Source organism: Argiope bruennichi, chromosome 4, assembly GCF_947563725.1.
Source record: "Argiope bruennichi chromosome 4, qqArgBrue1.1, whole genome shotgun sequence".
In the NCBI taxonomy this organism is placed as follows: domain Eukaryota; kingdom Metazoa; phylum Arthropoda; class Arachnida; order Araneae; family Araneidae; genus Argiope; species Argiope bruennichi.
Window position 1 is genome coordinate 69,157,168 of NC_079154.1, and position 26,341 is coordinate 69,183,508.

Here is a 26,341-nt window from a genome sequence, read left to right on the forward strand (position 1 = left end):
AAAATTTCAGGTTTCTATCTCAAAATATACAGAGATATGCTTATTTCTAAATTGAGAAGGCTTTAAACCACAAATGCAGAAGGAAACACTTATTTTTGAAATGCATATTTATTTAAAGCATAAAAACTGTCATAACAAATATTTGTAAAGTAGTTGAACATTCAATCGTCACGATTGGAAAGATATTTGTTACTCACACATATTGTTGTTTTCTTTGAATGGTTGACAGTTGCAACTTCGATTTTTTAAAGAAGAGTAAATTGAAAATTTGAACATTTAAGGAATCTCAAAGTAGAACGATTCCGAATGTGCTGAGGGAAAGTTCAGTTAAATGAACGTGCGGTTTTAAAGCAACACTAGGGCTATTTTGGAACGGTCCTAGCCATTTTGAACTGCGATCAGATGAAGAGGGCGACACTTGAGCAGGCACCTCCCTAAACTAACTTCCGCACCACACCAGCAAGAGGACGTTTGTCCCCGACGGATTTAACATCCACCAAACCCGTTTACACAACTGTTCTTCTGTTACCGGGTCTCGAACCTGAAACACTCCGCTTCATGGTGTAAGGGGAAGTAGATCCCTCGCAATTATTTACGTGATATCAAGCTTTCGAAACAAGGGGGAAAAAACGAATGCATCTAGCTGAGAAAAGTTTTGAAATTAAGATAATTTATGCAATACCTAATCGTAACTCAACTACATGTGTATATATTATTAAAAGATGGAACTTTCAAAAGGTGTCGAAAATGTTCATTTTAATCAAGCGTTATAAGTACTTAAACTAATGCATCATCTATTTATTTTTTTTAATTTAAAAAATAAATAAAGGCGTTATTTCTTAACTGTCCTTTCAATAACTTATTGTGATAATACATATATCCCTAAAGTGTACAAGATTCATTTAAACACAAATTTGTCTTTGAGTACATTTGCAAATTTTGTAGATAGAAACGCGAAACTTTATTTGATAGTTACTTTTACAACATGGAACTTTATTTGAATTCGTGACTATAGAGAGAATTAAAAGAAAGAAAATTGCAAATTGACACTTTTATATTTTGGGAGTTGTATAAAATTAAAAAAAAAATCTTTTAAATTAATTTCCACGGAAATCAAATAATACCATTACCTACCTTACGCAATGAAATTATTTCCTTAAATATTGCAGAGTAAAGAATACATTCTGAACTTCTTACCTGGAAATCTTTGGATTCCAAATTTGAAAAAGGTCTTAAATTATTATACGAAGATTACAAACCAAATTTCGTTTAATTAATTCGCTGCATCTTTGGATCCTTAAATTCACATACATACAAATATAGAGATCGACAAACAGTTGTGGAATTTGGTTCGAAATTTGACAAGTAGCTACAAATTTGTTATGTAGATCATGTTATCGCAGATTCTTTCAGATTCAAAATTGTAGAATCTGAAAGAAATCTACAATTTTGGTGATAAAGCCAAAAATCTAACTTCAGCCCTTCTATCTTATTTTGTTTTCTTGCCCGTAGATAGATCAATCAACACAATTCCAAAAGTTATTTCATTTTTCTTCTCAAGGTCTAAAATCGTAAAAATTCAACAAAATCTCAAGGTTAAATATTTTGCAATAATCGCTCTTTATCGGTTTCGTCTACGATTGAATAGTTATTACTGTTAAAGAATTTCAAAATGTTCGAAAATAAAAGTTCAAAGTAACTTATGCTTACCGAGCTATTTAGTGTATAAACCTAATGCCTCACTGAATTATATCTGATAATTCTAATTCGTATTCAATATTTAATTCTATAGCACATTGCAAAATTTGTATTTGTATTGACAGTATCCATTTTACATTGCTAAAATTTATTCCAGTTCATATAAGTCGCTCTATTTGCTCTTATATTCGAAGTAAATATGACATATTGATGGTATTTGAATGATCTGCAATATTTACACAAGAGCAAATCGACAAGCAATTCTACGAATTTAGCGCAAAATTCTTCATAATTAGATGCACTTTTAGTAACTTGAGTTCTTGATGTTCTCAACCGAACATCTTGAAAGATGCTTTGTTCCACTTATCTCAGGTAATAAAAGTGAAATTGTTTGATATTGTAAAGGGAAGACTCTAATAAAACTTATGTGCCTCTTAGAGTGTGTATGTTTTAATTTTAAACCAAAATTCTGATTATACACAGCAATTAGTGAGGAAAATACAACGTCATAAAACGCTCCAAGTTTCAAAGAAATTATATTTTTAAAAATGCCAAATTAGATGTGCAATTTCTCTTATCTTTAACAAATTTTTAAATATGTTTTGCAATAATTTTTATTGTAGATTAAAAGATTTTTATAATTATTACTGTAGATTTAAAGATTTGATGGAGTCAAAACACTCCATCAAATCTTTAAAAACTATTTTTCATCTGTGAAGTAAAATTATATCAAATTAGCCTCAGTTTTTGCCTACTGACTTAAAAACAGATCATTTTTTCAGTGATAATGATGCCATTAATCTGGCTTTTATAAACTCTTAAAAATTTCACTCGAGATGTAATTTGCAATATTATTTTCTTTTGTTATAGTAAAATGAAAGCAAATTTCAATTCTTGTAGTCCAATGCCCCTCTTCTTAAAAAAAAAAAAAAAAAAAAAAAAAAAAAAAAATCATTTTTTTAAAAAATGCATTAATTATTTGAAATCTGGAATGAAACACAGATTTTAAAAACTTGTTTCCTCGATTAAAGTTTATACAATCTTTTCACATATTACAAGAAAATTTTCTCTTCAAATTCTGTTGTACTATTTACGCTGTTATTAGCTTAAATATATATTGCATTAAATACATATGAAATTATTCGCAATTATTATAATTTAATTATGATAATCTAGTTAAAATAGAACTATCCTGTAAATGCAAAATGATACTTTTTAAATCTCAAATTTTTTTAGTGTGTAATTTTGCCTAAACTTATTTAATTTATACACATGGAAAAATTCGACTGAATCATTTTATTATGTAGTAAACATTCAATATATTTTCATTTTGTTTATGGATCGAAATTTAGCTCATATACTGACATATTTTCTGTATATTATATTTTCCAATTTGTTTATTTGTTGCAATTAATATTTTCATCTATTGAAAGTTAATGTCTGTCCATTCGTGGAGGTTGCTACAGAAACCGGTTGCTTTAAGAGGAGTCCATTTCATATAGGTAACGGTTCATTCTTACAATGATACGCTTTGCGCCAAATTAGCTACATCTAGTATTGTTAAATTTTTGAAAACGAAATAACTGAAATCTTCAAAATATAATGTATCCCTGTTCTAAGTATATGAAGAGTAATACAAATCAAATGGGATGTATGCCTAATGGTTACATAATAAAGAGAGGGAAAAAAAAATCAGTCAAGAAATATAAAGGAGTATATGAATCAGTTCATGACAAATAAAATTTTTCATTCCATTTGTATTAAATTTAGACAAGAAATTAACATCAAATAGTTGAATATAAAAACGGTAGTATAATTAATCGCAATTATTTCATAATTTCTATGAAAGCTTCTTTATATTCTAATATCAATTAAGATGCTCCCTTATTAAATATGCATGAAACCTTTCCAAAATTTATATTTCAGTGAAAGTAAATAAGAATAATTTTTTTCCAAACACAAAATTAGTAATTATCATAAACATTTAAAAATGGTTTAAAATTTGATTTGTGACTTAATTTCAATAAGCAACACTTCCTAAGTCATATATAACTTCATGAAGTAAAAGTATTCATATTTTTAAAATAATTCAATTGCACATTCAAACGCGCGCTAAAGATCCCGAACTTAAAAAGAGAACCCAAATGAAACCGTTTTTCTTAAATTTTATTTTAAATATCACTTTCCATTATTTATATTGAAAAAAGTTGTAAAAGAATCCTTTTTCCAAGCTTCAGGGAAAAAAAAAAAAAAAAAAAAAAAACCTAATTATTACAAATAAAATATTTTCTCAAGAGTTGTCATTTCAAATAGTAGAGTGAAAAAAATGAGCTCTCCTTTTCAATGAATATCAATATGCATTAGCTGTATAACAATAAAGGAGCAACCCTCGGAGTAAAGTACTGCAACGTTTCGCATAATTTTAAGTGCATGCAATTTTAAAGTTCCTCCATTCTTAAATTTAAAAAAAAAAATCCTTTCAGTTTAAGATTTAAGAAACAAGTAAAAAAAACTATAGTGAAATGTAATTTATTTAGCCCACAAAAAGTTTAATAAATTTAAAAGGAGCAAGTTAAATTAATATAAAAGCATGTACAACTGCAAGGAGATGAATGACTAACAGCTCTAACAAGGGCTTGACGTCCGTTTCCTTTCCGCATTCGTGCAATGTTTGCAGCTTTCCCTACAGGGTCTTCGAGAGAGAGCATCTGCATTTCCGTGAGAGATCCCTTTGCGATGCTGCATCTCGAATTCATACACCTGAAGTCTTTGAATCCAGTGAGCTATCTGACCTTCAGGTTCTTTAAAATTTAAAAGCCATCTCAAGGAAGCATAATCAGTCCGAAGAAGAAATTTCCGTCCATAGAGATAATGATGGAAATGCTTTATAGACTTTACAATGGCTAGAGTGGATTTTTTTTTTTTTTTTTTTTTTTTTTGCTGGGAATTTTAATTATTCTTTGCAGTGTAGTAGTATTTTTGAAAACTATGCTCAATTTTGCAGACAATAAATACCTTAATTGTAACAAAAAATTATTTTTCTGCAGAAAAATTTACTAATACGTAGGTAATCACCAGATTTAAGACAATTAATTTTTAAAAAGTAAGATTAGATATGGTTTACTTAGAATTCGATACATACGATTACATTGCGATAATACTACGCTGAAAAGTAGTTAGAAAAAAACTTTTAAAAAAAAACTTAAAACAATATATCTGGCATTCTAAATGATCAGCACTCGTTAGTAAATACAAGTATTTTTACTAGTAGCTGATTTAGATTATCCTTCAGAAATGCTTCAAATTAAATCTAGAATTCCTGACTTTTTTATGCAGTTACTTTATTTTATTTCAATACAAATATTTCTGGAATAATTTAAGTGTCTAGTAACTTCTCAGTGGATTGAAATGAAGGTATAAAGATTTTAATATTTCACTTCTGATATAGAAGAACTTCTAATTATTAATTTTGATAGATTTTAGCAACCTCCTTCAGTATTTTAAAATTAGAATCATACCTTTTAATGAATGATTAATTATAAATTATTAAATCAATCAATTTCATAAATTACGAAAAATAATGGTAAAACCGACACCTTACTTAAAAATCAAAACCAAAATGTATTTTTAGCAGGAATATATCCAGTACAAGTATTAAAATTTAAAGCTGAAAAGTAATGTAGGTCATTTTAATACTGTGTTAGACTAATACATTAGTGATTGGGAAGTATATATGCCCAAGGCCCCCTTCAAGTAGGGGGAAGGGGGGGGGGGGGGGTAAGCATGAAGATAAAACATTCATTTCTTCTTGTTCAAATGATTAGACAAATAGATGGGCCCAACTATAATCGTATATTACTTATAAAGTTACAAAATCATATTAAGTTAAAATATTAAAGAATTTATAACATTAAAAAATTAAGAAACAGGGGAAAAGACGAAAGTCTACAACGAGTATTTCTCAGAAATGAAATTATGCAAACTCATTCCATACCTCTTAGGAATGTACTTAAAAAAAAAAAAATGCTGTCAAAACAGGGTTTAGGAGGCAATTAGGGTTCAGCTGGAAAGTTCAAGTGGGGGAACTAAATTCAAACTTGTTGCTGGTACAGGTACATAAGGAAAGGTAAAAAAAAAAAAAAAATCTGGTACAACAGTTGTACCGTCCATAAGCTAGAGGTTAAGATGTACAAGGGTAATTCTTAAATAAAATTTTAGTGTCTTTAGTCTTAATGAAATATTTCTATTCTGATTGAATATTTATCTTTAATAAAGTGCAACCTAAATCCATATTTTTCAGTATGAGTATCTGTTATCAAATGAAGAGCTAATAAATACTTCCTTACAAAATAACTGGTGTGATAAAATTCTAAACTTATTTTGGATTTAAAAGTAATATTTCTGAAATCAGTACATGAGAATGAAATATTTTACTTTCAAAATAAAAGAATGGAAATTGACACAGTTGACAAAAAAAAGATTTATAAGAGTCTTGGTATGCAATATGAATCTTTATTTAGCAAATCCTTTCTTTTATTCACACGAATAAATATATGCATTTCTTTCCATAGCAATTGAATGAAATAACTGCAGAAAAGTACTCACTGCATATTTTTGAACATCTGACCCAAAGTTTCCAATTCAAAAGAAAATTGGACACATACTTTGAGGAGAAAAAAAAGGAAGAAATATTAAAAAAAATTCAACTTGCCAAGTGCACCATTTCTACACAAATTAACACAAGACAGTTTCCTTACACTTATTTTATGACAGTCATAAATGGACTATTATTTTACAAAAAGTTGCTTCCTTATGCAACAGTTCTTAAAAATTGTATAATAAAAAAACATAATAAAATACAAAACACTAACTTTAAAGATGTATGAAACATTTAATTAAAATGCAATGGAAATATATTTTTATTTCCTTATGATTTTATAATTTTATGTCTGTGAAGCTGATCTTCGTTCATCAAACCATTTTTGCATCCTGCCTTTCAGTTCATCATCTGGTACAACCATATCCATTGTTAAAGGACTGCGGTTAAAAGGATCTGTCTGGTCACTAGAAAATTAGAAGTTCAAATTTATGTGATTTTGAAGACAAAGAATTTATAACATTCATAAATTTCTAACACAAATTTGTACTCTCTCCATAACATAACTAATCTGATGATGAATCTGACTAAACTTATAATAACACACACACAGTTATTATTCTTTGAAAAATTTAATGATTTTTAATGGCTTTTCTCTATAGAAAGCAGACTTCAGAACCAAGTTAAAAGTCTTAAATTATTTTATGAATTAAAAAAAAATTAAGTGATCAAAATTCATTAATCAAAAATTATATTGTGTTCCATTTGAAACAATATGGTTATTAATGAACAGATTTCTTTAAAATGTGAACAATTCATCTACAAGTTTCACATTTTCGGGATCAAACAAACACCACAACAACTGACTTACATTTCTATAGTATATTCACCCACAAATCTTAACTTTTATGAAAGAAGAAAATGCAACATTTTTCATACAGTTATTTGAAAAATATACATAAAATTATTAAGCTAATTGAAAATAAGTAAAATTAAGAGAGTATAAGGGGCAAGCATTTAAAAAAAACAAAATGGCATTCTTTCATAAAAATTCATACAAATAAACTGAAAACCTTTTTAAAAGTAATATTAAAACAAATCCTTACCTAAGAAGATGGCGAGCAATTGTAGCTCTGTCTACAGTAACACCAGAAGATGGAAGTTTGACAGGGTCTTTCATTAGTGTGTTCATAATTGGATCAAGGAATTCATCTGGTGCTCCAAAAAGTAGTTCATCATCTTGTTGTTGTTTCACAGCCAATTGCTAAAAGGGGAAAAAAATCTTGAATAAAATGTGCAAGAATGTAATTACAAAGTTATCCAGGCAGTATATAAAGCAACAAAGACTACTGACGCAATGTACCCTTCTAGCTATACTAATGTCTATTTTTTATTCTAATAATCAAATCGAATTGAAACATATATTTTTAACATAAAAATATATTAATTTGTGGCAGTTTATTTTAAGAATTCGACTCAATTTCTCACTTATTACATTATAAAACATTTTATTAGTTACATAAAAAAATAATAATAATCACAAAATTTGTTTTTCAAAATCAGACATAAAATAAAAATCATTCAGCCTATTATGATTAAAAATGCCACATAATAAAGTACTTTAACAAATCTCAGCAGAACAACAATCTCTGTTCAAGTAGAAAACATGGCAGTAGCAAAATTTAGTATATATCCGGTTTCTGACATAAGCCAATGACAGTCATGTTCAAAATACTTGAATGTTTCTTTCCCAAATTTAAATACAGAAATTTTTTACAACGAAGACTACACAAGAAGGTCACAGAAAAAATTAAATTGATATTTATGGAGATCATTTACTAATACAAGCTATCTTCATTTTTCTTAAGATTTGGAAATTCTATTGCTTGAAATGAATGAGAGTATCATTATTTAAAATAAATGAAAAAAAATGCATACTGGAAAGTATATTAATAAGAAATCAGAGACAATCATAAAAGAAATTTTAAACAGCCAGACTAAATATTTTTTAGCGATTAAAAAACAAAACCCAGGGAAGCAACAGCCCAATATGGGCCAAAGCCTACAGTGCCCATATCTGCTTTCTTGCCCGAGGGCCCTAAGGTGTGAGGCATATGTGTTGGTTAGGTGGTCCTTAGTTAATCGACCCACTGAAGGGATGAAAAACTGATTCGACCTTGCCCAGCCTGAAGATCGGACCTCGGACCTGTGTGTTGGGAGCCCAAAGCACTACAATCAAACTACCGGGCTTCTATTTATTAGTGCTTATCAGTGCAAAAAAACATTATCTAGGAGGATGTTTGTTTCAAAATCTATACAAAGGCATATATATTTACATCAACCACATACATAAAATGGGAGAAGGATAATCAGTATTTATTTTTAAATTACAGCACTATACAACTTCTGTTTAAAAAAGTAAGCATACATACTAGTCAATTAAAAATAATTCTTATAAGATCATTTAAAAGATGGGTTTTTAGTCACATTGTTCATATAATTTGTGCTTTTCTCACGAGATAAATATGAATATACAATATTTTACGAAGTGAGATTGACAACATAGAATTATATTCTATAATTATAAACTGTTTATACCTCTTACAAATGCTAATTGCTAATTTTACAAGTTAATGTATGATAAAATTAAATTTGTAAATAACACGGTTCATTTTAACTCATGTCTTTGAAATGATAGTTGTAGTTCACTGTATAGTTAAAAAAATAATAATAAAAGAAAGAAAAAAATACAATTGTTTAAAATTATCATAAAGACAAAATCAAGCTGTTTGATATAGACATGTTTTTTATCTTTAATTTTGGCATTGTTAAACTGCTACTTCCCCAAATTAAAAACAATGTTTGGAAGTTAATAACTTCTGAGTCCAAGTATTCTGTGAACCCTCATACATATTTGCATATTTTTTCTTCAAGCAATTTATGGCGGGGAAATTCATAAGAATTTTCAATTTAATCTATTAGAAGCCATGATCCTCATTTGGAGATTTTGGAATTTTATGTATACTACTGGCACCAAAAATAGTTTTAGTTTAGTTTTATTATATATATATATATCAGTCAATAGTATGTGTAACAGAGAGTGTGTGTTCTGACCTTCAGTTCTTTATGACAAGCGAACAAATTTGAAATTTGTTTGTAAGTTGAACAGAACAAAGATGTCATATTCGAAGCATTATATTTTTGGTATAGTTTTTATAGTGTAATGAAGTATGATATATAAGTATATATAATGTAGAGGTTATAGCAATGGTCTGTTACGTACTCATTTTGTTTTTTATTGAAATTATTTTATTGATCATTTTATAATGATATCCTTTCCCAAAAATATGAAATATTTACAAAACAAAACACAATTTGAATATAATTATAATACTATACTATAATTATAATACTTTTTATACAAACGACTTACTTGACCAAAAATTAAAAAAAAAACTGACAGTTATTAGGTTAATGTAAAAATTACTTACATGGACTTTAGAAGCTATGATTTCCAACTGAGATGCAAGAACTCCTTGACCAATCTTATGCAAAACAACTTGAGCAAGGGGAAACAATTCACTAGTATAAGATCTGCCATCTCGAGATACAGCAGAACAAAAACGTTCAGCTTGTATGTCATCATTTAAACCAAGATTTTCATAAATTTTACAAATGTCTCGAACTAGTTCATGAGGCTTAAATTCATACTCTTTGAGATCTTTCACTTTAAAATTCTTTTTCTGAGGTCCAACCTGTAAAATAATTTTTCATTAAAGATTTTATAGTCCAATAATTTAGCTTTAATAATAAAAAATGATGATTTCAAATTTTAACAATTATTTTCAATATTAAATATTAGTCTAAAAATAATAACTTATACAAGCTCAAAATTTTATCATTTGAATGTAAGCGAATCTTATGATTTATAAGTAATGTCTTTCACACATTAGTTTTAAGCATATAATAATATAAGTAAAAAAGAGAAAAAAAGAAAATTTAATTTTTTTAAACTTTAAATCTTTTAAATAACCTCTGAAATCAGTTTAGAAAAATATACAAAAAAGAAATCAAATTAACTTAATTGAAACCAGACTGAGTAAGATTTCTTACCAGATTGAGTAAGAAATAATTGAGCATAGCAGTGATTCGCTCCACAATAGTTGGATGACAAAATATAGACTTGATTTCAGTTGTAAGCCACTGTATTGTGTTTATGGTTTCATTGCTCATTACATTATGGAATTTAGCAAGTAAACCCATATGATGGAAATTCCCTTCTTGTTGTTGCTGTTGGTCAGGAGACATGGTATTCCAAGTACCACTATCTCGTTGCTGTTGAATTTCTCGTAACTTGCTCATGTACTGTTTTTAAAAAAGTTCAAGATATAAATGGCAATCTTGCAAAATATTGCTGTTACATACATTACAGATTACAAATTTTCAATGTTAAGAATTTAATTATAAAAGGACTTTCAAGTTTCCAGGAATAAAAAAAGATTTCACAATTAATATATTTAAGAGTCTGAGATAATATATAAAACAGTAAAATTCTATGCTTAAGATTTATGATCAAGATATTATGCGAAATAAAGTTTTAATAATAATTGACAACAATGGAAAAACATAATATATTGATTATACTATACTGACTGGATAATTGTGCCAAACACACACACACATACAGTTCTGGAAAGATTTTTAGATAATCCCTAAATATTTTTGTTTGTTTCAATTTTTCAGAACAAATTTCTTTGCTGTAAAATGCTTTCTAATATATAATGCATTTGTTGATTTTTTAAAAAATATATAAAATGCAATGACCCAACAATACACAATTTAAAATGTTTACATTTAAGGGTATATGAGAAGAGCATTATTTTTAACTACAAATATATATATATACTCACAGTGAGAGCTTCATCCAGTAGAAAAATAGCATCATTGATCAAAAGATTGATAAAATGAAGAAACAATGGTGGGTGGGGAGATTCCATATTTTGTTCAGCAACTTCAGCCAATTCCTGTAATACAATAAATTTACTTTCTTCTTCAAATATCTAATTTATTTCAATATATTTTTTATATATTAATTCATACATACATTTTGAGTCTTTATTTCATTAAAGAATGCTTTAAATTCATTAAATATGCTTCCTTATTTTCTTTAAATAATGAAGAATACATACTATGCAATTGTAAATTGTAATGGTTGCCATACAAATATATTGCCATACAAACAAATTTTTAAAAAAGTAAAAATTTGTTTTAAAAAATTGAAAGTAGTAAAACTGATTTTAAAAATACTCAATGACTTAATTCAATAGCATTACATTCCAAAAAAATTTCTGGGAAAAGAAACCATGTTAAAAACTCTTTTGCTGAAATTTAATTGCTTTGAAAGTTAATTAGTATAATTCTTTTCCTTGAAAATAGTAGCTATAAATTCAGTGCAATAAAGTAAATTCAGCTCCTTGATTTTGAGATTATATATCAATCTTATAAATGTTCAAAAAAGGATTAGCAAAAAATCCATTGTTGATTAGTAGAGAAATACTACTATTTCATTTTCTAAAACTCTTTATCAAGATATTTTCAAATCCCTATACATATTCAAACAGTTAAAAAGAATACAGATAAAATTTTGGCTACTATTATATAAAAAATTATCTAAAAATAATTATAAAATTAAGATAATACATGAGAGAATGTTAAAACCAATAAGAAAAACAAACACATCTAAAACATTTATTACCTTCATTTTCTTCTTATGAATATCAAAATTCCACAAATAGTCAAGAACAATATACATTGGTCGTCTATACTGGAATTTCTGTTCGAAAGCAACACTTTGACCAGTCATTTCTATGCTCACAAAAACATTTAACAAGGTAGGAATCATTTCATCAACAAATATATGTGAAGTAAAGAGTTTCTCTCGGTAGACACTAAAATGAATTGGGGAAAATATAAAGTTATCACATTTTGTCAAAAGAGCTATTTAAAAAGTTGAAAATATATATAGCATAACTGACAGCAAGAAAACAAAATAGAAATACATTTAGGAGGATTTTTTTTTTTTTTGAAAATTACTTTTAAAATTGTTGTTTACAACACTTCATAAACATTATTATAAAAGAAAATATTAAAACAAACAACAATCTTGAACAAAGAATGAACTAATTAGATGAAAACACATTAATATATAAATGTCAATGGATTGCTTATTAAAAATAAATAAATAAAGCTTTGTGATAGCATTTGAGGATACTACTATGAAAGAAAAGAAAAAAGAAACGAGACTTTTTACAAAATTTCAAATTACCTTTCTAGAGATAAAAATGACTACTAAAACATATGACTTTAGACAGAAATTATTTCTAGAATAGTAAGCAATTTTTTACTTTGAAACATAAAATTACTATTATATGAAACAGATCTATTATTATCTCGAAAAAGCATTAAACAATAAATAACAAATACATAAATCAAGTGCAGTGCTAAAAATGATTAATTATTTAAGTTATTAAAAGAAATACTACCTCCCCCCCCCAAAAAAAACAGAATCAGCTCAATTTAGATTATTTTGATAAATGGATTCAATAATTTTATATTTGATAAAAATTGACTTCATTCTATTTTGCAAACATACAATATATAACATAGTAAGAAAGAGCTGCAAAAATTAAGAATAAAAAAACAAATCCCTTTGCTTAAAAAAAAATGTATAGGCATGCATAATAGACACATGCATTTTCTAAACATGGGATGTTTCTTTTTTATATTATAGTATAGTTTTTTTATCAAAATATTGAATAGTATTTGTTTTTATATATGCAGCAATAAATAAGATTCTAAATGCTGGAATGAAAAGTGCAAATTTTCTCCTGTATTAACTTAACATGCTAAGCTATCAGGACAATTTTATTTTCAACTTAAAAAGATAAGAGTTAAAGCATTTTAGATGTGGAAATCATACGATTCACAAAGTTTCCATGAAACTGACAAAAGAAAAAGGCCATGCTCTAATAGTATGCTAATTGTCTAGTTAAATTTTTAACAGAAAAAAATAGCAGCATTTAGATTGTAAGAACTTATTTTATTAGCTTCTTACTTTTGAAGTTAGAAAGAGCTTTTTACAATGTTTAACATCTCCATATATTAAAATAAAAGTCCATGTGCAATATACAAAAATAAATAAAATGTAAAGAATTTTAAGAAAAAGTAATACTACTTTAAAATAATACTTTTTAAAAATTATAAAATAATGTGTGATAAAATATTTTTAAAAGAAATCAAAATGATTTTATAATTACTGGTTTTAATAAATAACAGAAAACTATCAACAAAATTTAAAAAGATGTCAAGTGTTTTTTTTTTTGTTTTTTTAAGTATTTTCTCAAAAACACAAGATAATATATCACATTGCCTTCTCAACAATCATTAAGTGAAAGATCTCTTCCAATGATCAACTGTTTTAAAGTTGATAAGTAGAAAGTTTTTTTTTTTATATATATATATATAATCATGACAGTATTATGGTAAAGTGATGCGACTGAAGCAATTGATAAAGCAATGATATTATAATAATTTTCATTACACTAAAAATTATTGTAACAAACTGTGTCCAAAATTAATTTTAAAAATTATTAAAGAAAAAAAGTGCAATCAATTAAAACTGACATCACTGGAAATACTATAATTACTTTTAAATCTTTAAGAAAGTGTGAAAATAATTTTACTAATTACTGAATATATTATGGAAATATGTTTACATTTTATTCTACTGGGGAACCTAAGAAAAAAAAATATGTAAATCCCACACACACACACGAAAAAAAAACTATAGAATCTGGAATAAAAATGCCATATTTTTTTTTTATTTCTTTTAAATCTTAAGCATTATATCAAGCAGAATTATTTAATAAAACATGACAGTATTCCTTTGTAGGTTATTCAAGAGAACTCTCCAAAATGACATATTAACCAGAACAATAAAAGATAATTAAATTAATGAGAATAAAAGTTAAGTATCATTTTTTAGAAATTAAAACTAATTTGTGTATTCTTCTTTAACAACCTATAAAGGATTAAACATACATTTACCAAGTTAACTAGAATAAAATTTTTGCCATCTTGAACACTAAAACTTATAAGAGTTTGAATATTTTCAAATTGCAACAAATTTGGCGCAACCTGTATTTCAGATTACCTTTCAAGATAGCCATTTCAGTATTTAAATATATGGTGGTTACCAATGGTGAAGGAAGAAGGAATGCAAGAAAGGTCATTAAATGTTATTTTAAAGTATGCTAATACCCCTGATATATTGCATCCCAGATTTCTTCCCTTTCATCTATTTTCTTTCTTAATACGTCTGATAAATAAACCTCTGAGTTTTTATTTGATTTATCATATTTCACATATGGAAAGAAAAAAAAATGTTTTCTTTGCATTTATCAAGAAAATTGAACACTGTCTAATGCCCCCCCCCCTCCTTTAGAAACTAAGCCTTTTCAGAGTGCTAGAAAATGGTTTTTAAATGTTAGCATTTTTATGATGCTATGAACCCTGCAGTATAGGAAACAAATATTATTTCTTTTACAAATGTACACAAATAAAATTTTACAATTAATTTCATTATATTCGGCAAAATATTGCAGAATTTTCGTTTTTTAATTCAAAAATTATATCAGCTTTTCAGATAAGAACTTTTCTTTGAATACCTTAGATACAAAGAAAGGAAGACATATTAATAAGTAAAAGTTTGTAGATGACACTTTAGCACGCTTAAAATTGAACAAAAAATAATCCTTTGTAACATAAATAATAGTGGGGTTTTTTTAAACATTTTATATGACAAATTACAAACAATTATCATAAATTACAATTTTAAAAGTTTTTTTTTTTTTTTTTTACCTTGACAAAAGAGTGTTAGATTCATCTTCAGGCATCAATGATTCTAACATTTCTGCTAAATGAGCTCGCAGATGTGGATTCTTCACTCTTTCTGGACTACCCATGAACATCAGAATCATTGTCATAAAATGATCCAAATTATCACCTACAAGCTTTTAGAGAAGAGGTAAAAAAATAATGTCAAAAAATACATTTGAGAGCACAATTTCGTAATAAAATGTAAAGAATGCATGTAGTTGATGTGCCATAAAAAATATGTAACAGAAATTTTTAAAAAATAATTCCCTTATCTTATTCCAATTATTTGGTAGTGTTTTTAGATTCATTTGCCAATCATGAATTGAGACATAAAAATCCAAATGTATTCTCACTTCACAAATACTTCATTTAACAATTATTTCATAAATTTGTTTAATAAAATATCTGCCACAATCCAATTATTACACTTGATTCTTTTTATCTGACTCATGAAATAATTACATTTCTGTAGCTCTGGCATAAAAAATTTCTTAATTCAGTACAAGTCTATTTAGAAATATTGCGAAGAATTGAACATTCAAGAAATATCCATTTTCTTGATTGACCACAAGATAAGATGGGTATAGGTTATATAAATAAATTTCTTATTGAATGGTATAAATGAAGTAATGGCTCTTATGGAGTTATCAGTATTATAGATAAGATAATGCTACCTTTTCAATAAAATACATTTTTTTAACCCATCAATCTGTTATCTACAAATAAAAACTACATTATTAGGATCCAAAACTAAGTTCACTAAATGGATTATAATTAAGAAAAAGCTGCAACAGGGAATTTTGTTTTTCAAGAACAGGAATCAATAGTTTTAGAAACAAACAATTATTTTTCTTTAATTATTTTAAGGATTCTAATTAAATCAACTTGAATGGCAAGTATTATTATGAAGATAATATTATAAATAACATTGACGTATTTAAAATACTAGTAAAATGAATATTGTTGCCAGAGAATAAAAAAGAAAATTCACCAATTCCACCTTTTGTCATATATTAATTTCAAAATGATTTAAATTTAAAACTAGGAGATATGCAGCAAAAATTAATCTTAAGAACTGTTCAAGAAGATGCATTTAAAAATTATAATTTTTAGTGAATTTTAAAAACATATCCTAGTATAACATGCATTTAATAATTATAATTTATTTTGATCAAACTTAGGAATTTCAGTAATTTTTTTTTTTTTCCAAAATATCCGAGTGAAAAAAGGACATGTTAAGAGGTGCTTCTTTTTTTAAAATCTTCCAATATAAAATTTTTATGTTTTCTTACATACAAGATTAGTGATCAAGAAATTCAAAAATAATTTTTAATCCATTTCAAAAATAAATATTTTAACATGGCATTTTTGAATATGAAACAAAGGGCAAAAATCATGGATAAACAATTTATTTGTGTTTTTATGTATATAAACTTTGCTTTTGTAAACTACAATTTTACCCAAGTCTAAAAAAATTTGGAAAGGATTTTCTGGTAAAGCAAAAACATTTTTAAATTTAAATATTGCGATGTATAACTACAATATAACAGATACAATAAGGTACATTACTAAAAACAACTTACCTCAAAGGATTTTGTACTGAAACGCTTTAAAAATATAGTACAATCTATAATATTTTCTACAATAAATTCAGGAACATACGATAAGTTACAAGATGTTTCATTCTGGGGAGGAAATTGTGATGTTTTGTATACATTTAATTTGTCATTGGTAGATAAGTTGACCAGCCAAGTAGCAGATGCAATATGGAATTTCAGCATTAAGTGAAGAGTTTCTGGTACTAACAAGGCTGTGCGGTAACTTAAAAACCGTGTCATTCCTACATAAAGAAACACAGTTTATCAGTATAAAATTCAGAAATCTCGGATTGTAAGTTTTTTCAAAATTATGCTTAAATAATCTAAGTATTATTTCACTTAAAGCATATAAAGAAAATAAAAGTATGAACTATAACAAATGGTTACATTCAAAGAAAATAATAAGATTTAACATAGACAAAAATCAAGCACCCAACAGTCTTTGGTATTTTATGTGCAAATGTCTATAAAGCATTCAATAGATTCCAGACGAATTTTTCTGTTGATGTTGCTAATGATTGGAAATAACATTAGAAGATTAAAAAAAAACAAGATTAAAAAAAAAAAAAAGGAAACTCTCAAATTAAGCTAAAAAACAAGCCAAGAAGATGAATCAGCATGCCAGTAAAACTGATTATTTAACATCTTTACAAAACAGATTTTATTATATTAATGTAAAGGCAAATGTACAAACACATAAGTTTAAAAAAAAATTATTAAAAGCAAACATGCTATATTTGATTATCTAAACACACAGAAGATTATGAACTCATTTCCTAAATAAAATATCAAAAATTTAATTTAAGAAAATAATTAAGAAAAACTTGCCTCTTTCCATTTTTTCTTTCAATTGCTGTCCAATTTCTGATGATTCTCCACCTTGCATGCGAGCTTCTTCATACAGCCTTTGGGTGCGAATTAAATCTTGATTTTGTTTTACCATTTTTTCATTAACAACATGAAAACCAATTCTAAATGCATAATGTGTAAAAAAGAATATCTCAGTCATGAAATTGTACACTGTTTCATCTGTTTCCATTGGCTCATCTCTAGGCAAAAGGCAAGTTTCAGATGATATACCTAAAAAATATATGTAAAAAAAAATGCATAAATAAATTTGATCAAGATAAATTACAATGCTCTAATCATCTCTAAAAGAAGAAAATATTAATAATGAATACTACTGCTTCTTTATTTAAAACTTCACTAAACTATAATACCCTGGACAAAAAAGTCTACATATCATTACATCACTTTTCTTTAGTATTTTGGGGTATATAAAAGTCATTCAATTTCTTTTCCAACACAATTTTCTAAGAGAATCTTAGAAATAATTAGACAATTATCTATATCACTGGCCTGAAATTCAAACCTTTTCATTATTTCATCAGGTATTTAAACATGATCAAAATCAAAATTAAATGGTATCGAAATCTAAAGAAGGATTCTATTTAATATCTGTATAGTTTACAAGATGACAAAAGAAGCGGTTAGAATATTGTAAAATTTAGAAGAAACATGAATTGTATATTTACATTTTTATGACAGTTATAATATCATGGGACTAGTCTTTATTAGAAAGGTTCATATATGCAATGAAGAGAACATAAGTAAGACAAATAAAATAACATGGTTTTAATGTCAGACAGTTTAGCAGAATCATAGACATGAAGTTATATCAAAGCAGCTTAAATAATAACAAATATAATCAACATCCCAGGTAAACAAGCTGATCACCAAAGGGAAATATAAAACATAATGCATTCATTAGGAACATAACAATTAAAAGCAATGAGATTACAACTGTACAATACGTATTCTTACTATGTAAAGGAAACAGGCAAGTATATTTAATGACATTATATTTTGTATGAAATATCGATTCAAAATGTAAATTAATATAGTTTAACTAATGTATAAAAAATTTATAAAAAAGGAGTTGAACAATTAAAATTACTAATTTTAGGAATGCGATGATGTAATTGAGAAAATATGGAATCTCCCCATGCACTATTATTTCTTCATTTTATCCATTTTTTGAACAATGATGCCATTTTTCTATAAGATAAAGCTCGCACTATGAATATATATATATATATCTTTGTAGTTAAAAATACTTCTGAAGTCCTGTAATGATGTTTCATGCATTGAAGACTTGTAATTTCAGTTTTTTAACCCATTATCAATATGAAATTTCAGCATTTCAATACAAGTAAACATTATTTCTCAATTAGCATAAACAATTTATGATCTAATGATAAAAAAAATTAACATTCTATTTTTTTTATTATTAGTTTTTTTTTAATTGCATGTTTGGAATAAACTGACATTGCAGTTCTTAAATTCATGTATAATTCCAATCAAGAAATGTAAAGATTTTTTTTTTTTCTCTCTCTATGCATGATTCAATAAATTATAACTTACTTTTTATATGAACTCCATTTTTCTTTGTTTCAGTTGAAAGAGGTGCAGCACAATACAATGGGTTTACTTTTGCTAATTTTGGAGAGCATGGCTCTGCAAATGGTTTGCATAACAGCAAAAGAACAGCTAATAAATTAATGAAAAAACCATCTGATCCGTGAAGAGAAGCATACACTTCAGGCAACTGGCTATTCCAAATTTTGGCACGTCCTATAAAATAAAATGGATCTTAGTAATCTTTTCACATAAATATCTAAGAAAATTTATTTACTACCTTAAAAAATATAATTGCAAATAAATATTATATCTATTAAAATAAAACTATGAATCTAACAGTACTTAGAAGTTTTAAATAGCATTATTTCATTTTTTGTTGTTGATTAGACTAATTTTTATACCTAGTAAAAATTGATAATGATAGGAAATTTTTAGCTGAAATTTTTGGTCTGATTTTCATTTTTTACTCAGTATTTTCATCAAATTGCAAAATAGTTAACAGGGTTTTCACTGAAATCGGAGGGGGAAAAAATCCCTCTACGCATATTTAAGATATAAAGAAATGCACAAATAGTACACCTGTGCTAGTTATAATGCAATATAATTTTAAGAAGCGGAAAAAGCAAAGAAAGGAATCAATAATTTAATATTATTCAAAATAATATATAAAAGAAGGTTTATATTTACACATAAAAAATTCTCTTTATTTATTATTTAGAATTTATTAATACCAAATTTATATATTGGGGGGAGGGAGATATATTACCTCTCATGTCTTTAATTGTACAAAATTACGGACTCGGGTGGAATATAACAAAAAACATTTTTGTTATCATGATACAAATAATTTAATGATTAGTTAACAAAAAACATTACAAATCAAGATTACTTTTTTTATTTATAAATTTTTATCAATTCATGTATTTGGACATCAATTTCTACACCCTCTGCAGATTTTTCAACTAATCAATTTTATGGATAACAAATAAGGTATGACATTTTTGTACAGCCTAATGTACACTTTTTTAACTACTTCACTTTTAGTGAACATACAAGAAAATATTTTGTATATATCATTGAATGCATTAAAGACACAACAAACTGTAATGCTCATAAAAATCCAGTTTTAAATTATAGTTCATAGAACCAAAAAAAAGTTTGAAACTGGTTTATTTTCATTATATATATCTTAGTATACAAATTAAAGAAGATATATTTCACATTCCAGTAAGCTCGTACTTGATAAACTTATTAATTCATAATACAAAATAAAGAAATTTCAATTGGGATTTTGCATAGATCTGAAAGAATATATATTCTTGTCTTGGTAAAAAGCCTTCTGTATTTAGTGAAAATATAAAATAACTTTAAGTTTCCTTAACTGAAGTGAAAAATTCCTCAGTCAAATTCTGAATTTATCTATATAAGTATATAGTAAAATTTACGGAGCTCATACAAGTAATGTTAAAAACAGAAAGACATCAACTAATAGTGTTTTATTAGACATTTTAAGAAAAGTATAAATGTACTTTGCCGATTATATTTTTAAGAATATAGTACATCAAAAACTTGAAAAAGGAAAAGGCAAAGGGAACAAATAAGTAAAAAAAAAAAAAAAAAAAAACCTATGGAATATTATTTTTAGCATCAGACTGATTGCACAGAAGAAGTATAATTCAGAAAGAAGTATATTAGAGAGAAACTATCATACAAAAAGAAAGCATACCAGAATTTGCATCTAGGCAACAACCAAGCCACTGAAGAAGTAGCTCCCTACTTTCTGCTGATTTTCTTAGTATTTTTTCTAATAAACGATGCATGTCTTTTGCAATGGTTATTAAAGGCTATATAAAAAAAAAGATATCAATAAAAATTTTTTTAGTTAAAAATAAAACAAAAAATAGAAGTTCATAAAGAAAGTAGGCACAAAATTTTACTTTACTAATTAGCATATACAGGTTTATTAAAAAAAATGGAGCCAATTTAATTAATTTGCATTTAATGTATAAATTGTTCATGAATAATCTTTATGCTAATGAAAAGAGGAAGTTTCAAAGTTGTTTTAACATAGGCTATAAATTTTCACCCCCCCCCCCAACAGCTAACCACTAAGTGATAGCCAAGTTTGTCCCACACACGAAAAAGGATGTTGCGTATTACACTAATCTTGCAGCAGTGACAGAATTCTGCAGGTCAGCCAGAGATTTTGAGGAAGTGGGATGTAAACAGCCAGCTTAACATAAAAAGTCACATGACAAGATATTAAGAGAAGTTAGTGAATAAAAGTGTAGAACAAGTCTTGATTCACCATGTGATCTATCCATTGCTGAGGAAGAGATTGAGTTAAAAATCTTCAGACATCATGGTATTAATAGGGTAGAGCTCTATCCTCTTGGAAAATGAAGAGAGAATCATCAGTAAGTAGAGGAAAAAGTCATTGTTCCAACAAATCCAATTGTTATTCTCCTTACAATGTTTTCCATAAAAAAGAATGATCCACAAATTTTTGTCCATGATAGAATACATTTACCTTTGACAAATTTCTCTCAAACTGCAATGTTATAAAAGGATTTTACAGACTTCATATGTGAATGCTGTGTCTATTCACTTTCCCACTAAAGTGAAATTAAGCTTCATTGCAAAAAATTAAGTGTGATAGAAGTGCATCATCTCCTATCATTTCTTGTATATGATTATAAAATTCAATACACTTTTTTTTATCATTCTGAAGAAGAGTCTGCATAAATTGTAAAGTGGTGGGGCTTGTACAGCTAACACCATCTCAACAATCATTATATAGTTGGTTGGGGTATTCCTAGTTTTCTATTAACTCTATTGGTTAACTTTCTTGGATTATAAACAAAACTGTCTTCCATTCTTCTGATATTCTAATACATGTGGTAAACCAAGGCCTTTTATTTTGCAGACATCTAGTTTCTTGAAATTGTATAAACCAATCACTAACACCAATTTAGTTGCTTTTCCCAGTTGGTGGTTCAATCTGAATCAGCAAAAAAATGTCCGTTGCACTGTAACTGCTGGCTCATTTCATGTAAACTCAAGAATGTAGAAAATCTCATGCTGTCTAGTAACTATCTTACTCAAAAATAATTGTGATGAGATGTGATTGGTGTGAGTACCCTACAGTTATTTACACAACCACTGCTCTTGTGGCCATTTATGTAACTATCGTTGCCCAAGCAGTGGTATACAAAATTTTGGACCTCCCTTTTTCCCTTCGGATATATAGGCTGTTTACATCCAATTCATATTTTGTGAAATACAAATTAAAATTGGATCCTTCTTTTTGAATAACCCATACAATAAATACAATCAGTGACAAACCTACAGTAAGAAACTGCTTTTTGTTAGTTATGTGTCAGAGAAAGATATGATTTTCTGAAAAATTTAGTAAAACTGATTAGCTATATTTTCAAGATGAATATATGCTATTGTTTTCTGATGAAGATTTGTTATTCATTATAAATATTTTTTTCCCATTAAAGTTTCTGTATGTATTATTATTTCTTTAAAAACAAACATTGGTATCGTACTTGAGATTGAATTGTATACAACTCCATTGTTATCAAAAAATGTAAAACTAGACTATTTTAAAAATTAATATTTACAAATAAGAAAAATGAAATAAAAATCCCTACAAAGAGTTTTAAATTCTTTAAACATATACATAAAATAAATCGTTGTTCCTCATATTTCTGCAATGTTTATTGGCTAACTCTAGGAACAGTAATATTTTTTTTATTTACATACTAAGTACATATAATAAATAATTCAAAAATACAATATAGGAATAAATTTAGAATAAAAGGGAAAATCCAAAATTGCTAAAAAAAATTTTAAAGTGTTTACCATTGATAATCGTTCCTCCGTAATTGAATGCTCTTGATTTGAATACCTAGCTGGTTCCTGGAAAAATTCATATCTATCAAACTCTGATTTTGGCAAGCAGGACACTGCCAGAGGAAGTCCCAATAAGCTATTCTGATAAGACTTTCCATTTTTTATTTCATTTGGCATACTAAATTTCAATAATGCCTGCAAAAAAAAAAATAATAATAATAATAATAATAAATAAATAAACATTTTTAGGTAAAATAGGGAAGAAAAAAAATGGAATCAAGTAATATAGATTATAAATTTTAAAAAATATATAGGGTATCCGTAAATTATACACATAATTTTTTAAAAATTTCTTAAAATATAGTTTTAAATAGTATATGAATATTATTTATACTGATTATTATTTTTCCTCAAAGTTTTATTAATTAATGCATGGTAGCAGATTAAATATTTTATAAATTTATTTGAGAGTAAATTACAAGGCTTAGATTAAAATTCATATTACAATAGTAGATATAAAGAATATGGAATTATATTGCTCATTTATGAATACATATTGGAACATTCACAGAGATTCATGAACACCATAAATTGAATCATTGTTGAAGGAACTGTAAAAATCTTATTTTGCTTCATTCAGCAATTTACAGCTTTTTATGGATGAAATGACTTACAACATGAACACCATTAGTTTTCTGAACAATTAATGCAATAGTTTTTTTATTAAGTAATGCAAAAAGAAAATTTCTGTTGTTACTACAAAATGAAGATTTTTCATTCTGAAATCAATTAATCAATTAACCTGTTGGTTCGTTAAGAATAATAATTGCTGAAAAATTTCAGTTAAATATATTGTGTGACTTCATCCTAATGGCCTATTCATTAAAATACTTTAGGACAAATTTTGAGATACATAATTCATATTATTTTAGAAGCCTTATACTGTTCTTTACAGTATTAAGTATTTTTAAAATTTCCTATCAACATCTTTATGCATTCAGTTATGGTATAGGAAAAAGCAGCAGTGTTTAAAAATGAAAGCCTTTTTAAAATTTCACCTTTCATTCCTTCTGAAGTGAAATCTTAAAAGCTGAATCTTTGTAACTTGACCATCAATAACAGGAAGGGAAAAAAATAAATAAAATAACATAATAGGTAAGAAAATTTGAATTTTCAGATGATGTAAAAATTATTTTTATGCTGTAATATTTTTAGTAGTAAAATACTTCCACATTTTGCTTAATTTTTTATTAATTACAATTTTAAAATAGTAGTTTTGAGGAGTGCATTCCTACAATCTGAAGTATACATGTTCCATATATGAAGTATATATATCATAAGTATATATACCAAGTTTAGTGTGTCTAGGTCAAATTATATGGCTTATAGAGCACCAACACACGTTCATCTTTCTTATTAGTAAAGACTTTATTTTATAATATTCTTTACTTCATTAAATAATGCGTAGACAACTAGTGTTATCAGTTTGTTTCTTGAATAAAATTCACTGACATAAAATAAAATTATTGATTAATAAACACAATATAATTAAATAAAATTCCAATAAATATATTTTATTTCTTTGTTTTTCTGAGTAATCATGACATTAATCATATATAGAAACTTCATTAAATATCAAACAAGTGATAAAATAAAAAAAATATTTGTCAATTTTTAAGACTGCATTACAAATCTCTACAAATAATAAAAGCAAATGTTTGTGCTTTGGCTTTTTACAAAGCAGATCTTTAAACACCAAAACTCCCAAATTTGATATATATACATTTCAAATGCTGGAAATGTTCATCTTTGTGTAATTTTTTCCCCCAAATTTTAACTATAATTTCAATTAATTAAAAATAAAGTAAGATTTTGGCATTTTTCCAAAATAATTTCTAAAAATATTATTGCCTAAAAATTATTATTACTCTGATTTAATATTGAAAAAATCTATTTGTCATAATTTTTTTTTCTTTCTCTAATTAAAAAAAAATCCAAAAGTATATTTTTATAAGTATATTTTTTATTATTTATTTCCACTTTTGCTACAAATTTATTTATGGAAGTGTAAAGATTCTATTTATATTTTTAATATGAGTTAGATTGTATTATTATATTTTTGGCATTGAGTTTTTAATATTATTCTGACTTATTTTTAATATGCTTCTTTTTATAGCATTTTTTTTACTGAATATTTTTATTGATTTTTTTTAGATTTTAAATAATTATAATTAATTTGTAACATCAGAAGTAAGCATTAATGCAAAAATTTTAATATTCATCAGATTGTTGCTTTTTGTATCTGTCATCATTTTTATTGTAGTACATACAGAAAGTTCAAGTACTAATCAAATGACAGAAAATTAGGGAGGATGCAATGAAGAATGAACAGGAAAAGTATTAGACTATTAAAATTGTTTGAATTAAAAGTCAGTAAAAACTTATTTAAAAAGTAATTTGCTGAGGTAACCACTAAGACAAATCTATAATGTAAATAAAAAAATTTGCAAACAATAATCCTGCTAAAGCAGCTGGTAATAAGAAGTAAATAATTACACCTATCAGTTGTTATTTTAAGAATAAGTAAGATTTCCAAAAATGAAGGGAAAAAAAAAAATTGGATATGAAAATAACTGATAACTTAAATATTCATTTTGAAATCTATTGGCAAATGCAGATTCTAGAAATTTTAAGACATAAAAGAGAGAAAACAGAAAAACTAATTATTTTAATAGCCATTAATGCTGCATAGCCATTCAATCGCTATTAATTCACATAAACAATTTTCTCAATAACTAAAGAAAACTTACTTTGATTAAGTGGTCTGATTCAGTAAAATAGGTCAAAACATCTATATACATAAACAAATTTCTATCAGATAAAGTTGTTACTGCTAACTTTTCTTGTAAATGACTAAAACACGGCTTAAGAATTTCAGCTAGATTTCCACTATCGAGATCCATGATTGAAGTAGTAACATCAACCAGGAACTGAGACAATACTTCACAATGGCCTAAATTAACAAATGATGTTTGAATTAGGATTGGAATTAACTGATTATAATGAAAGAATGTTTTTCAAAATCATAATGCTCTATATACAACAGTTATAGATTAAACTTTTAATTTTCATCTTTTCACCCTTAAAAATCAAATAATTGCTTTATTACTTAATTTTAAAATATTATTTTTGAAAAAAGTGAAAAAAAATATACAGATAATCTACTCAT

General features: G+C 26.4%; 1 protein-coding gene across 1 annotated transcript in view; it reads right to left on the minus strand.

The window, feature by feature from the left end:
* Positions 1-6,196: 6,196 nt before the first annotated feature.
* Positions 6,197-26,341, minus strand: part of LOC129966178 (ubiquitin conjugation factor E4 A-like) — a 35,008-nt gene continuing 14,863 nt past the window's right edge. The window contains exons 6-18 of the mRNA XM_056080581.1: positions 25,923-26,125; positions 23,122-23,307; positions 20,978-21,095; positions 19,255-19,464; positions 17,659-17,910; positions 16,816-17,072; positions 15,215-15,366; positions 12,051-12,243; positions 11,206-11,319; positions 10,409-10,660; positions 9,787-10,050; positions 7,402-7,559; positions 6,197-6,762 (exon numbers count right to left, since the gene is read on the minus strand). Of these exons, the coding sequence (XP_055936556.1) occupies positions 6,642-6,762; positions 7,402-7,559; positions 9,787-10,050; positions 10,409-10,660; positions 11,206-11,319; positions 12,051-12,243; positions 15,215-15,366; positions 16,816-17,072; positions 17,659-17,910; positions 19,255-19,464; positions 20,978-21,095; positions 23,122-23,307; positions 25,923-26,125 (2,480 nt within the window). The 3' untranslated portion in view covers positions 6,197-6,641. The remainder of the gene's footprint in view (positions 6,763-7,401; positions 7,560-9,786; positions 10,051-10,408; positions 10,661-11,205; positions 11,320-12,050; positions 12,244-15,214; positions 15,367-16,815; positions 17,073-17,658; positions 17,911-19,254; positions 19,465-20,977; positions 21,096-23,121; positions 23,308-25,922; positions 26,126-26,341) is intronic.